The sequence below is a fragment of the Panthera pardus genome, unplaced genomic scaffold, assembly GCF_024362965.1.
Source record: "Panthera pardus isolate Hobbes unplaced genomic scaffold, ASM2436296v1 HiC_scaffold_1, whole genome shotgun sequence".
NCBI classification, from domain to species: Eukaryota; Metazoa; Chordata; class Mammalia; order Carnivora; family Felidae; genus Panthera; species Panthera pardus.
In genome coordinates, this window is record NW_026526654.1 from 9381115 (window position 1) to 9394573 (window position 13459).

At 48.9% G+C, this 13459-nt stretch overlaps 2 protein-coding genes across 11 annotated transcripts in view; one reads left to right on the forward strand and one right to left on the reverse strand.

Moving 5' to 3' along the window:
* TMCO3 (transmembrane and coiled-coil domains 3) overlaps nt 1-2768 on the reverse strand; it is a 49951-nt gene extending 47183 nt beyond the window's left edge. For 2 of the 8 annotated variants that reach the window (XM_019443826.2, XM_053907958.1), the window contains exon 1: nt 2527-2767. The gene's annotated coding sequence lies outside the window, so the exon portion shown is untranslated. Of the gene's footprint in view, nt 1-2526 lie in introns of all 8 variants that reach the window. The other 6 variants (XM_019443829.2, XM_019443833.2, XM_019443830.2 and 3 more) reach the window with 5 other exon arrangements.
* Nucleotides 2769-3062: 294 nt separating this feature from the next.
* DCUN1D2 (defective in cullin neddylation 1 domain containing 2) overlaps nt 3063-13459 on the forward strand; it is a 31324-nt gene continuing 20927 nt past the window's right edge. The window contains exons 1-3 of one of the 3 annotated variants that reach the window (XM_053908168.1): nt 3063-3272; nt 9264-9680; nt 13124-13292. In XM_053908168.1, coding sequence (XP_053764143.1) covers nt 9626-9680; nt 13124-13292 — 224 coding nt within the window. In that variant the 5' untranslated portion in view covers nt 3063-3272; nt 9264-9625. Of the gene's footprint in view, nt 3273-8098; nt 8232-9263; nt 9681-13123; nt 13293-13459 lie in introns of those variants that run through there. The other 2 variants (XM_053908122.1, XM_053908142.1) reach the window with 2 other exon arrangements.

Consider the following 13459-nt stretch of genomic DNA (forward strand, 5'->3'; position numbering starts at 1 on the left):
TCTGACAGGTGTGAGGTGGTATCTCATGGTGGTTTTGATTTGTATTTCCCCGATGATGAGTGATGTTGAGCATCTTTTCATGTGTCAGTTGGCCATCAGGATGTCTTCTTTGGAAAAGTGTTTATTCATGTCTTTTGCCCATTTCTTCACTGGATTATTTATATTTTTCGGGGGGGTGTTGAGTTTGGTAAGTTCTTTATAAATTTTGGAACTAACCCTTTATCTGCTTTTTCATTTGCAAATATCTTCTCCCATTCTGTCGGTTGCCTTTTAGTTTTGCTGATTGTTTCCTTCGCTGTGCAGAAGCTTTTTATTTTGATGAGGTCTCAATAGTTCGTTTTTGCTTTTCTTTCTCTTGCTTGTAGAGAGATGTATCGAGTAAGAAGTTGCTGCAGCCAAGATTAAAGAGGTTTTTGCCTGCTTTCTCCTGGAGGATTTTGATGGTTTCCTGTCTTACATTGAGGTCTTTCATCCATTTTGAGTTTATTTTTGTGTCTGGTGTAAGAAAGTGGTCCAGGTTCATTCTTCTGCATGTCGCTGTCCACTTTCCCCAGCACCACTTGGTGAAGAGACTGTCTTTAATCTATTGGATATTCTTTCCTGCTTTGTCAAAGATTAGTTGGCCATTGTTTGTGGGTCCATTTCTGGGTTCTCTATTCTGTTCCATTGATCTGAGTGTCTGTTCTTGTGCCAGTACCATACTGTCTTGATGATTAGAGCTTTGTAGTATAGCTTGAAGTCTGGGATTGTGATGCCTCCTGCTTTGGTTTTCTTTTTCAAGATTGCTTTGGCCCTTCGGGGTCTTTTCTGGTTCCATACAAATTTTAGGATGGTTTGTTTTAGCTCTGTGAAGAATGCTGGAGTTATTTTGACAGGGACCACAAAAACCGTATTTTAAACGTGAACAAATTGAATGATAAAAGCATAATTCTTAAAAGATAAAATACTTATAATCTTATAAATACAACTTCCAGATTCATATCTAATTAGGAAAAGAATTAGAGAATAAGTTCCAAAAGGGAGAGAGGAAGGAAAAAGAAAAATTTTTACAGATATTAAGAAGCTTTAAAGTACTTGATGTTGGGGCGCCTGGGTGGCGCAGTCGGTTAAGCGTCCGACTTCAGCCAGGTCACGATCTCGCGGTCCGTGAGTTCGAGCCCCGCATCAGGCTCTGGGCTGATGGCTCGGAGCCTGGAGCCTGTTTCCGATTCTGTGTCTCCCTCTCTCTCTGCCCCTCCCCCGTTCGTGCTCTGTCTCTCTCTGTCCCAAAAATAAAAAAAAAAAAAACAAAAAAAACAAAAAAAAACGTTGAGAAAAAAAAAAAAAGTACTTGATGTTAACTGAACTACAAAACCATTATTCCATTAAGTAATCCAACCACTGATGTACTACATTTTAAAAAGTTGGTATTAAAAGAAAAAAACTGGAACCAGTAAGACACTCGGATCCAAAGAATGATCAGAAAAACGTTTAAACAGGAAAAAGCAGAACTACCTTATAGCTAGGTAATTATGTAAACTAACAAATGTGATCAAAGCCTAACCGTGTTCCCAAAAAGTGTTCAACCATTACTTATGTTTACTCAGGTGCTACCAAGCAAGATCCAAAAAGGACCCAGAGGCAGAGCCTGAAAAGGTCAGAGATCAGCTACCTGCGCTCGCTCTTTCTCTGGAACCAGGAAGGCAGGCCCAGGCTAAAAGGGGACCAGTGAAAGAGACCACTGGCTGGCACCCTCACACCACTGGGGATGGCACCTCCCAGCTTATGTTGCTGGGAAGGTGAGCTGGCCTCTGAAATCCAGCCCTCAGCGGGTCTCCCCTCCCTCTGCCAGGAGGTGGAGGCCTGGCAGGGAGGCACAGCGGTGGCAGGCCGCGTTGGATCTTCCGTGTGCCTCCCGTTAACTAGAGTAGCCACCACACCGGTGAGAACTGTAGAGCCTCTGCTTGGGGGACCTATGAACCGACATGCCAACCGTTTACTTTGGCAGCTTCCCCAGTTTTACCCATAAACTTTAAGTCGTGGCGGTGCAAGAGGCCGGACACCCCACCACTGTCCCGCTCACAGCCCTCCAGAACCACTGCCAGGACCCCTGTCTTTAGAAGCAGTCTTCCTCCACGCTCCACGCAGGAGTAGAAATGGAGAGCGGGACTCGAACCGAGAGGCTCGGTCTGCGTGAAGCCTCGGAAAGGAAGGAAGGGAGACCCCGAAGGCAGCCCCCGCCACGAGAGAGGAGAAACGGGTGAGGAAGTCCGGGAGAGGGGATACCCTCGGGAAGGGAGGAGAAAGGGACCGGGGAGGGAGCACCCCGGGTGGGAGACCCCGGCGCCGGAGACCGAGGAGGGAGACCCGGGAAGGGGAGGCCGGGGGCGGGTGGGTACCCCGGGTGCGAGATCCGGGGAGGAAGACCCCGGGGACAGAGACCGAGGAGGAGGAGGAGACCAGGAAAGGGGACCCCCGGAAGGGGAGACCCCCCGGAGGGAGCCTTGAGGCCCGGCGCCTTTCGCCCGAACCTCGAGCAGCGCTCACCTGGACGAGGCCCGACAGCGGTGCGTCTGGTTCTCCGGCGCTGCGAGCCAAGGAGCGGACAGGGACGCACCTTACCCGCATCCCTCTCCAGGCGGCAGGCCCGCCCCCAGGGCGGGAACCGGGAGGGGACGGGGACGAAGACGCGGTCGGGCGCGGGGAGGGTCTTGGCTGTCCGTCGCCCTCTCAGGAGGGCCGCCGCGGCGGACGCTGCCCACACCGAAACGCGTCCCCCTGAAAGGGGCGGAGCCTAGGTCCCGTCGGCCCCCGGTGGCGCAGTGCGCATCGGGATTTGTAGGACGGGGCAGACCCCGGTCCCGTCGGCCCCCTGGAGGCGCAGTGCGCGTCGGGATTTGTAGGACGGGGCCGGCCTGGGCGCCGTCGGACCCCGGGCGGCGCAGTGCCGGGTCGGAGGCGGGAGCGATGCCCGCGAGTCACATTGTCGCCGGGCGGCGCTGTGCACGCAGCAGTGAGGAGGGAGCGAGGGAGGTGGGGTCCCATGGGCCCCCGGGCGACGCGGTGCACGCTAGGGAGGGGCGGGGCCTGAGGGGTGTCGTGGGCCTCTGGGTGGCCCTGTGCACGCCGGGTGATGGAGTTCCCCTGGCGAGACCTGCCTCTGTGCCCCTGCGCCCCTTCCCCGGCAGGTGTCCCGGGAGCAAACGCCGAGGACGAGAACAGCGCGGCCGAGCCGGGGGCCCCTGCGCAGACGACCGGAGCCGGCGAGAAGCTGGGGAGCGCCGGGGAGAATGGTAGGTGGCCTGCGGTGTCGCCTGCCGCCGAGTCCATTCTGCGTACCTGGGGGCCGGGGAGCGCTGGGAGGCGGGGGTAGGGGGGCGTTGGGCGCAAAGGTCACGGGGGCGGCGGGGTCTCCGCCGGGCCTCCGGCCCTGGGGGCCCTGCAGGGAGGCACGCAGGTGGGAACCTGACGGGTGTCTGACGAAATGGAGGCACCGAGCGAACAGCGGAGTGAACCGTGCCTCCGCGGAAACACGAGCAGCCAGTGAACGAGGAGCGAAGGACGTTTTGGGCAAACTAGCAACTTGTCGATGAAGCGGGGAAGGTAGCGCTTTTGAGCATGAGCACGAATCCGTTGTGGCTAGCAGGTGGAATTGAGAGTCAAGGAGGGGAACACTGCACAAGCAGCCTTGTATTCCGTGCTGAGGACTGTAGGGTTTATCCAGGAGCGGATGGGAGCCATAAAAAGTTTTTGAGAAGGCGAGGTGTGTGTGATGTGACCACGTTTGTGTTTTGTCAAGAGGAGAGGAGGATTTGGATTAGAGCGGTCAGGGCTGCAGGGGAGACCAATTAGGAAGCTGTTGTAATAATCTAGGTGGGAAGAGGTGAAGACTTGCATCAAAGATTTTCTGTCGGAATGAGAAGGATGAGAGGAGGCAGAGGGAGGACCTTCACTGAACTATTCAGACGCGGCTCGGGTACCTGAGCAGGTGGTGATATCATTGACCAAAACTAGGAACTGTAGAAGGAAGAGCAGGTTCGCGTGGGAAAACAACGCAGTAGGGATGAGAGGAGAGAGGAATCTCCTGACTGGTCGGACATACGGATGCTCAGCTCAGAAGAGGGGCTTCGGGAAGCACACGCCTGTTTTGAAATGTAGTGGAAACCATGGTAGCCGGTGGGTTTCATCGTTTATTCAATAAATTCAGAGGTTTCTCTGTGCAAGGAAGGTAGTGTACACGGTGCTGGGGGTTGATGGTGAGCAGAAACGTGTGGGTTTGGTGTTCACAGAGCCGATGTCCTAGCAGTGAGACAGGCACGACCGTTTTATTACAGTTGGGATAAGGGCTGGGGAGAGTCACAGGTTCTGGGAACATATGGGGTGGGTAAGTGGCGCTGGATGCTGGGGCAGTGATGGCAAAGCCACAGTAACGGGAACTGATGCTGTGTGGGCTGAATTCTCCAGACCGAGTGAGGTGGGGAGGGCAGCCAGACAGCTGCGGTCCCCTGGGCAGCAGGAACAAGCTCGGTGATAAGTCCCCAGAATCTGCAGATGCGGCTGCCTACGGGAAGTGCAGAGTCGGGGGAACGTGGCCTGTGGGAGGCTGCTGAGGGAACTGGAGTCAGGTTGTGCAGGGTCTTCTGGGGCTCAGGAAGAACATGCTCGCTTTTGTCCTCATGGTAGTGGGAGGCTGGTGAGCACGTTTCCAACAGGAGAGAGATGGTTTGGGAGGAGTGTGTAGGGCAAAGAGCAGAGGCTTGAGGGCAGAACTCAGGGGTTAAAAGGAGCAAAGACGGAGACCGAGAAGGGCTGCCCAGAGAGACAAGAAGACTGAGAGAGTTGGCTCGGAAACCAAGAGGGAGCTCGGTGGGCAGTGCGGCCAAAAGTTTCTGGATGACCCTGGTGGCTCAGCGTGCTGCCCAGGCAGGATGCACCCACCACAGGAGGGGAGGGAAGGGGAAGGGCTCGGTGCTTAACCAGCGGAAGAGGACCTCGTGGTTAGTGCACAGGGGGGAGGTCCGAGAGTGGATTTTAACCTCACCCCTGGCCTGCTGGATACCAAAGCGGAAAACTGGAGCAAGTTTATGTATTTGACCCATGTGGTTGTGCTGACCGCCCCTTGGAATTTGGCCCTGAGGATTCTGTCGTGTTAAGTCTCTACCGAAGGCATTGCAAGAACTTTTTTTCATTTTATATATGGGCAGTCTTGGTGCCCAAATTATGTAAGTGATTTTTTTCAAGGTCACAGTTAAAATGTTTTAGACTTTATCTGTAGTTTAGAGACTTTATTTGATTTTCTACTGGATTGTCCATACTTTCATTTCAAGAATTTTGTGTGTTTTGGGGCACCTGGGGGCTCAATCGGTTAAGCATCTGACTCTTGATCTCAGCTCAGGTCATGATCTCATGGTTCATGAGTTCGAGCCCCATGTTGGGCTCTGTACAGACAGCGCAGAGCCTACTTGGGATTCTGTCTCGCCCTCTCTTTGCCCCTCCCACACTTGCACACGTGTGTGCACTCTCTCAAAATAAATAAACTTAAAAAAAGAAGTTTGTGTATTTTAACAAAGTATGACAATTGAACTTACACCTCCCCCCTGCCACACACACTTAATTTCTTTGCTGTAGTAAAGCCTCAATGAGGGCCACCAGAGCATGAAGGACAGGCCCTGCCAATTTATAGGCCTTTATTAATTTTACATGGATTTAGTCTGTTTTAATGGATCCAGAGTTTGCTTCTTTCCCCTGTAATTTTTCAGTTTATGAGGCTTTTTTTTTCTAGAAAGCTTTATTCCTTTTTCTACAGATTCCAACTTAAGTCTCTTCGTTCTTTTTGGACATGAAGCATGCATAGTTTTTATACTTACTGATTATTGTTTTAATCACCATTCTTTTATGGAGAAACGTGTAAGGGGTCACATCAACTTGTTGCATATTTGCTGACAGTCCTCTTCTGTTTCTTTCCGGCCACAGACTAGGGGTTAAGCTTAGACCTGAGGCTGCTGTTGCTCATTCAAAACCAACACGCTATGGGGCGCCTGGGTGGCTCAGTTGGTTGAGCATCTGACTTCGGCTCAGGTCATGATCTTGCGGTTCGTGAGTTCGAGCCCCATGTCGGGCTCTGTGCTGACATCTCGGAACCTGGAGCCTGCTTCAGATTCTGTGTCTCCCTCTCTCTCTGTCTCTCCTTCCCATGCTCATGCTCTCTGTTTCTCAATAATAAATAAATATTAAAAAAAAAAAAACCAACACCTTAGTACCACTCTGAGACTCAGCGTTGTGGGATCTGACCTTTAAGGCACCTGGAGTAGATTGAGGAGGGATCTGTTTGTTTCTCTATCTGCTGGTCTCCCTGCTTGGTAACTGACATAGGAACAATTCAAGTCACTTTGCCTGGCTTGGGTCCATATACTCCTGTACCTCTTTTTCTAGAGTTTTCAGAGAGTATTTTCCTTTACGCTGTTGATATAACTCTTTTGTCATATGTTAGGAGAAGCTTTAAGACGTGATTATCAAGAAAATACCTCAAGATCAGACATCACATCTTCCAGACGTCTGACAACATTTACTTGGCACGGATCTGTCAACGTATAATGCTGGTTAACTAATTCAATTACCTTACAGTACATTACTGTGTTGAATAATCTTGGAGGTTCTAAGAGTACTATGTTAAAATTTTGTTTTGAAGTAAAATCCACCTAAGATTAGCTATTTTCAAATGTACAATTCAGTGGCATTGAGTAGAATCAGTGTTGTGCTGTCTCTACCTGCATCTAGTTCCAAAACATATCATCACCCTCAAAGAAAACCCTGTGCCATTGAATAGTCAGTCTCCACTCACCCCAGTCCCTGGGAACCACCTGTCTGCTTTCTATGGATTTGCCCATCTGGATATTTCATATAAGTGAAATCACACAACATACAACATGTGGCCTTTCGTGTCTGACTTATTTTACTTGGTGTGATGTTTCCGAGGTTCATCCCTGTCGTAGCATGGTCAGAGTTCGTTGTATGTTATTTTATTTTATTTTATAACCATGACAGAATTTTAAAATGTTGCACTGGTGGCGATTTACATGATACAGATGTCACGAGCATTGCTAGTGATGCGCCAGGTGAGGGACAGACATCTGTCTCCAGTTTAGTTTCTGAGGGAGCCCTTGGCTTTGTCCACCCTCCCCTGGGGAGCCCATCACCTTCAAAAAAGATGCTTTACCTTTTGTCAGCTCACTGTCAAAGCATATGGGGGCTGCCCTAATTTAGCTAAATTTTATCTTAACCAGAAGATATAACCCCAGGCTCTTTGTCTAGTTTTTTAAGTGGCTCAATTTCAGGAAATAGTATACAGGGTATACATTCTGTATATTCCCCTAGAGTCTAGATTGGGACTGGAAGCCACAGCCCACAGGCACATTGCCTGTGTGTCAGTAAAGTTTTATTGGTGCAGAGCATGTCCATCATCCACACTGTAGAGCTGAGTAGCTGCCACAGACACCAGTGGCCCCTGATGTCGCTCCCTGGGCCTTGTAACCTGAGTTTCACCTTCCCTTACCCTCTGAGGAACTAATGGGCTCCAATGATGTGTGAAAACCCCAAAATTTTATGCAAAACCACATGCTTTACTGGAGAGACAATCTGTGATTTTCACCAGATTCCAGAAGGGACCCGAGACCCCAAATCATCAACAGTCATTGTTCTAAGTAGCCAAAAGGCCAGTGCCCCATGTTACACTAGATCAGCAGTTCTCAGACTTAATTAGTTCTAGTCCCCTATGCGCTTTAAAAAATTGGGGCGCCTGGGTGGTTCAGTCTGTTGAGCGTCCGACTTTGGCTCAGGTCATGATGGTTCATGAGTTTGAACCCCACATCAGCAAGTCATGTGGCCTCTGCTTCACCCCAGTGAGAGTGAGAGAAGCAGATAATGACTTGGGGTTGTTGCGAAGATAGTTTTGTTCTTGGTGGAACCCTTGTATAGTCTCGGGAGCCTGGGGTGCCCAGACTGTACCTGGAGAGCCGTGTGTTTGATCCGTCATTCTGCTGAACTGCACTCTGCTGTTTTGGCTTCAGCACGCTGTGAGGGAGGCCGGAGGAAGCTAAGCAGCTCTGGCCACCGTGCTGTTTACCCTTGGAGTTGGGGGGAGGAGTCAGTCTGGGACAGAGGACGCATGCTGCAGTTACCCTTTTGTGAGCCGTACAGAAGCTGCTCTTTCGCGGTTCCGTGCCAGGAGGAGCCAGGCCACTGCTGGGCCACTGGTAGGTTTTTAAATCTTACGAAAACAGATTTCCTAACTAATCCTGTTTTCTTTTGTGGTTTGGCGGCCGGGAGGCTGAGCCGAATTTCAGCCCGCTTCCAGCTCTTGTGCCTGGTGCGCATGTCTGAATCTCGTCCCTGACTCTCCTTTTTGCCTCCTCAGTTTCCCTGGCTCCATGTTGTATTCCACTACAGGTTTCTGGAAGGTAGAACTTATTCTGTGTGTTTTTATAAACCATCTCATCCTTTTTAGCACAAGATCAAGAATCCCTCCTTTTACGTGAAACTTCCCCTTCTGTTATTTTGTAAAGCATTTGTGTAAAGCATTAGCATCCAGTAGATTGTAGAGTCTGTGTTGATTTACAGAAAGTGGTGATTCACTGAAGGTGGTGATTCACTTTCATTTCTGGTGCCGTCTTCATCAGGTTACCTTAGATAAGTAGAAATTTAGCGGTCCCCTGCCTGGAAGCGCTAGAATGCTATTTTGTTTCCTTACATACTATATATAGCATGGTTACTGACCGGTTTGCTATTTTCTGCCTGCCCCAGCCTCTGCCCTGTGTTCCCATTTTAATTTCTGGCTCAGGTACACAGATCTGTTTTGATTCATTTAGTCATAATGGGCTTTTTGTGGCTGCTTTTGGAACTTTAGTAAGTTATGCTTAACACTATTCTTAGTTACCTGTATATGTTTTCATCAGTGTGACTCTGCTGATTTTAAACTGGGAAAAATCTAAATGATGTTTCCAAACTGTACAGCCCTCATTAGATCCTGAACTTAACTAGGGCTAAAGAGGACACCCCCTGCCACAGGCCATGGTGATGTGGTCATGCCTGGGGTTAGACACCCAGCCTCACTGCATCAGAGAGCTACAGTGTGTAAAAGAGGGATTTTCCTGAGACTAGGCCGGGGGGGGGGGGGGGGGGGACGGGGAGGGGAATAAAGGGTTTTATGCAAGTTGAAGTGGTTAGAGATTACAGTGTATTTTGTGTAAAAGCTTGATTCTCACAGTCATTGGCATGTTTATCACCAGATAGATGCCGTCATCCCGGTTTTCAGAGGACGGGGCGGTCTTCCTGACTACGGAGCCATGTGATGCTGTGGCCCGGGGCCCCGCGGAGAAGGGGAGCCAGCGAGGAAGCACGAGGTCCGGTGCAAATACCGGCAGTGGCGGTGGGAAACTGAAGCGGAGCCGCGTCCCAGCCGCCTGGCCTTCCTCGTGCTCTCACGTCCCAGAGCGTACACGTAAGCCGTCTCTGAGGGACAAGGTCCTGAGCCTGTGGCATTTTGTCAGGCTGGCCAGAGTGGTGCCATGTGCTGCGGAGCACAGGCCAGGTAGACACCAGAGGTGACCACGCCGACTCCCCGCGCGCCGTCGCTCCTGCCGCGGGCCCCATGAGAAGCGCAGTGGACAGGAGGAAGCTGGAGCAGCTGTACGACAGGTACAGAGGTAAGAGCGACAAGCATAGAGGTAAGAGCGGCCGCGGGCAGCCCACCTCTGTCTCTGGGGCGCCCGGGACCCTTCTGCCTCCTGAGCTGCTGATGCTGAGCCGCAGAGGCCCCTGCGCTTCCGGGGAACCTCACCCGGTAGCCGACCCGGGCCGGGGTGGGGGGTGGCGGGCCAGACTGTGACCCCAGTTTCCCCCCAGCGCTGCTGGGTAAGCCGGCACCCTGGTGGCAAGAGGGCTGTTGAAGAACAGGACCAGCTCCTAGAAGAGTCGGATCTGTGGGTACACGTCCTCTTGTGCTCGCACAGCGTGGCTGTGCGGTGGCCCCAGAGCCACCTGGCCGTTGGGGCGGCTTCAGGGGCCACTCCTGGCGAAGAGACTTTTGTGTTACCGGTTGGGGATGGTGGTTTGTTAGGAACACCAGCGCTTAGAGCGGCACTCTCCCTGTGCGGATTCGGTCACGCTGCCCAAGTCTGGTGACAGGTCTGTACACATCCAGACAGCTCAGATTTCAGCAGCCTTTCAGATTTCATATCGGGTGTCAGGTCTGTGCTGTCATCACAGAGGCAGCCACTAGTCAAGAGTTGACTTACTTTTCCTTTCTAGCAGTTTCTAAGGCTAATCTTGTATTTCCAAAACCTAAAAAAAAAAAATAATAATACACAAAACACTCATTTAACCAAGTATTAACCTAAACAGAATAACTCGCTTGGCTTTAAATTCTTGTTGACATATTATTTTCATGTTTCACTTTTGAAAATACCGTATGTGTATTTTAATCTATTTAGATCTGAAAACAGATTTAAAACTGCATTTTTTTTTTAATCATGGCACAGAAATATACTCTGTAGTAGAAAAACCAGGTTTGTATTTGGAAAACAAACAGTGGTTTTGAAAGTGAAAAGTCATCATTTTGAATAAGCTGTAATGCGCTCCAAGTTACTCTGGCTGAGGTTGTCATGGGGCCTGTCTCGGAGGTCACACACCGTGCAGGTGGCTGGAGGTGTTCAGACATGTCCAGACACCTGTGAGAGAGTTCCTCCCTGTGAGGGTCGTTCTGTAGTGGAGACCTAACCCTCACGTCCTTTACTCGTGCGGTTCTGGGCCTTTCAAGTAGATATGTTGTGGGATCCCTGTGGGCTCTGCAGAGACGTGCTGTTCCAAGGCCCTGACAGACACAACCTTGTTAGGACTAATGTATACATATGAGTGAGTCCTTGCAGAGTGACTTTAAAATAGTCAGTGTTCCTGTAGGTGAGGGCAGTGCAGGCCCACTGTGCTCTCACCCTGGGGATCTGTATAGCACTGGGAGCATTGACAGGAGGGGGGTGAGAACCAGGAGCCCTCGGGACAGCTGCTCCCTCATTAATATGGGAGAGCAGGCCCGGGAGGAAGCCTGGGCCTCTGCTTGTTTGATTACGGCATTCGTTTTATTTTATGTACTTGTTTTCTTTTCTTTTTTTAAATTTTCATTTCGTTTCAATAACAAGATGTCTATGAAAACATAGTATATAGTACTGAAGTGACCAAAGTTGGATTTTGTGTCATGGAAGAATTTTATCACGCTTAATCTTCATTGGAGCAAAGAGGCTACAAATTTTCTAGTTGTGCCTTCTAAACCAACAGAATTAACACACACGTTGTGATGGCATCTTACTATACACGCACTTTGTTGGAAATTACTAGACCTGGTTTGGTGAGGTCTTACTGAGATTTTTCTAGTAGATTTTATTAGATTTCCTGATGAAGAAATGCTGAGTTCCTTAATTTAATTTCTAAACCAGAAATAGGGACAGAGGGAAGCCTGAATTTCTAAGCTGTTAAATGTGGATGCATAAACTAAATGATTTTGAAAACTAAATACTGTATAGTAGCATTAAAATTATAGCAAACAAAATCACCTTAAAAAAAAACATGAGTTTCTCTATTGCTTTGGCAGGATTGAGATAAAAATATGTAATATTTAAAAAAAAAATTTTGGGGGCGCCTGGGAGGCACAGTCGGTTAAGCGTCCGACTTCAGCCAGGTCACGATCTCGCGGTCTGTGAGTTCGAGCCCCGCGTCAGGCTCTGGGCTGATGGCTCGGAGCCTGGAGCCTGTTTCCCATTCTGTGTCTCCCTCTCTCTCTGCCCCTCCCCCGTTCATGCTCTGTCTCTCTCTGTCCCAAAAATAAATAAAAAACGTTGAAAAAAAATAAATAAATAAATAAAATTAAAAAAAAATTTTTTTAGAGAGAGAGCACGAACAGGGGAGAGGGACAGGGGAAGAGAGAAAGAGAGAAAGAGAGAGAGAATCTTAAGCAGGCCCCGTGCTCAGTGCAGAGCCAGATGTGAGGCTCGATCCCATGACCCTGGGATTGTAGCAGGGGTCTCGCAGAGTCATGACACCAAGGCTTTTCTTTCCAGGAAGCAACTTTATTCCTGCCGGGACCGCTCAGTTGGGCTTGTACCCATGTAGCCTTTTATGCATTTTCTACTTCCTTGTCTCCCAAATACGGGTAACGTATAGACATACAGTCTGATTGGGTGCTCTCATGTTACAGGGTCGTTAGGGATGTCACGTATGCACATGGCCAGGTTGCCTTCCCTTATCTTGAGGGTTTTTTTCTCACCACATTTCTTAGGGAGGGGACCTTACCACAGGATCATGACCTGAACTGAAATCAAGAGTCGGATACTCAACTGACTGAGCCACCCAGGCTCCCCCAAAACTCATAATATTGTAAACGCTTTGCCAATGCAGTATTTTTTTTAATTAAAGAATATTTATCTATTTTTAATGTTTATTTATTTTTGGGAGAGAGAGCGGGTAAGGGTCACAGAGGGAGAGTGGGAGAGAGGATCTGAAGCAGGCTCTGTGCTGACAGCAGCGAGCCCGATGGGTGCGGGGTCTGAACTCACAAACCATGAGATCATGACCCGAGCCGAAGTCAGACTCTCAACCAACTGAGCCATCCAGGAGCCCCAAGATTTTTTTTTTTTTTTTAAGTAATCTCCATACCCAACATGGGAGTGAAACTCAGGACCCTGAGATCAGAGAGTCACATGCTTCCCCCTACTGAGCCAGCCAGCCAGGCGACCCACAGTGCAGTATTTCTGTGTAGCAGTTTGTCTTTGGGCAAACTAGAATTGTGTAAACTTTGAGTTTTTATTTTCTTTATGGAAATTAAATTTTTTCTTAACGATGACATCTTCTCAGTTGCAATGGTCTTTTTTTTCTTCTCCTAAACTCCAGTACCTAGATTTTTTAAATAGGGATTTTTTTTTTCTGGATAAATTACCATTTGTTGCTATTTCGTATACAGTAGAAAATTGTGGTCTATTGATTGATGTATTTGAAACATGCTTGGTAGAACCATCTCATAGAGCTATAATGCTTACCACCCATTTTTGTTATTTTTCAAAATAGCATAACTTCTCTCTCTCTCTCTTGATTTTAACTGTAGACCCACAAGATGAAAATAAAATTGGAATTGACGGGATTCAACAGTTTTGTGATGACTTAAGCCTGGATCCTGGCAGCGTCAGCGTTTTGGTCATTGCGTGGAAATTCAGGGCAGCGACGCAATGTGAATTTACCAAAAAGGAATTTGTAGATGGCATGACAGAGCTCGGGTAAGTAAGTTGGTCTCAGTTTAAATTTTTGCAAAAAGGAAGCTGCCTTCAACATTAGTTATTTTTCAACAGCTTGTAAATATTAGTTTCAAATTCATTTACGTTCTGTGTGTATCTTACACATTTCTTGTACCTCTACTCTATTAAGCCTTTAGTTTCCTTTAAAT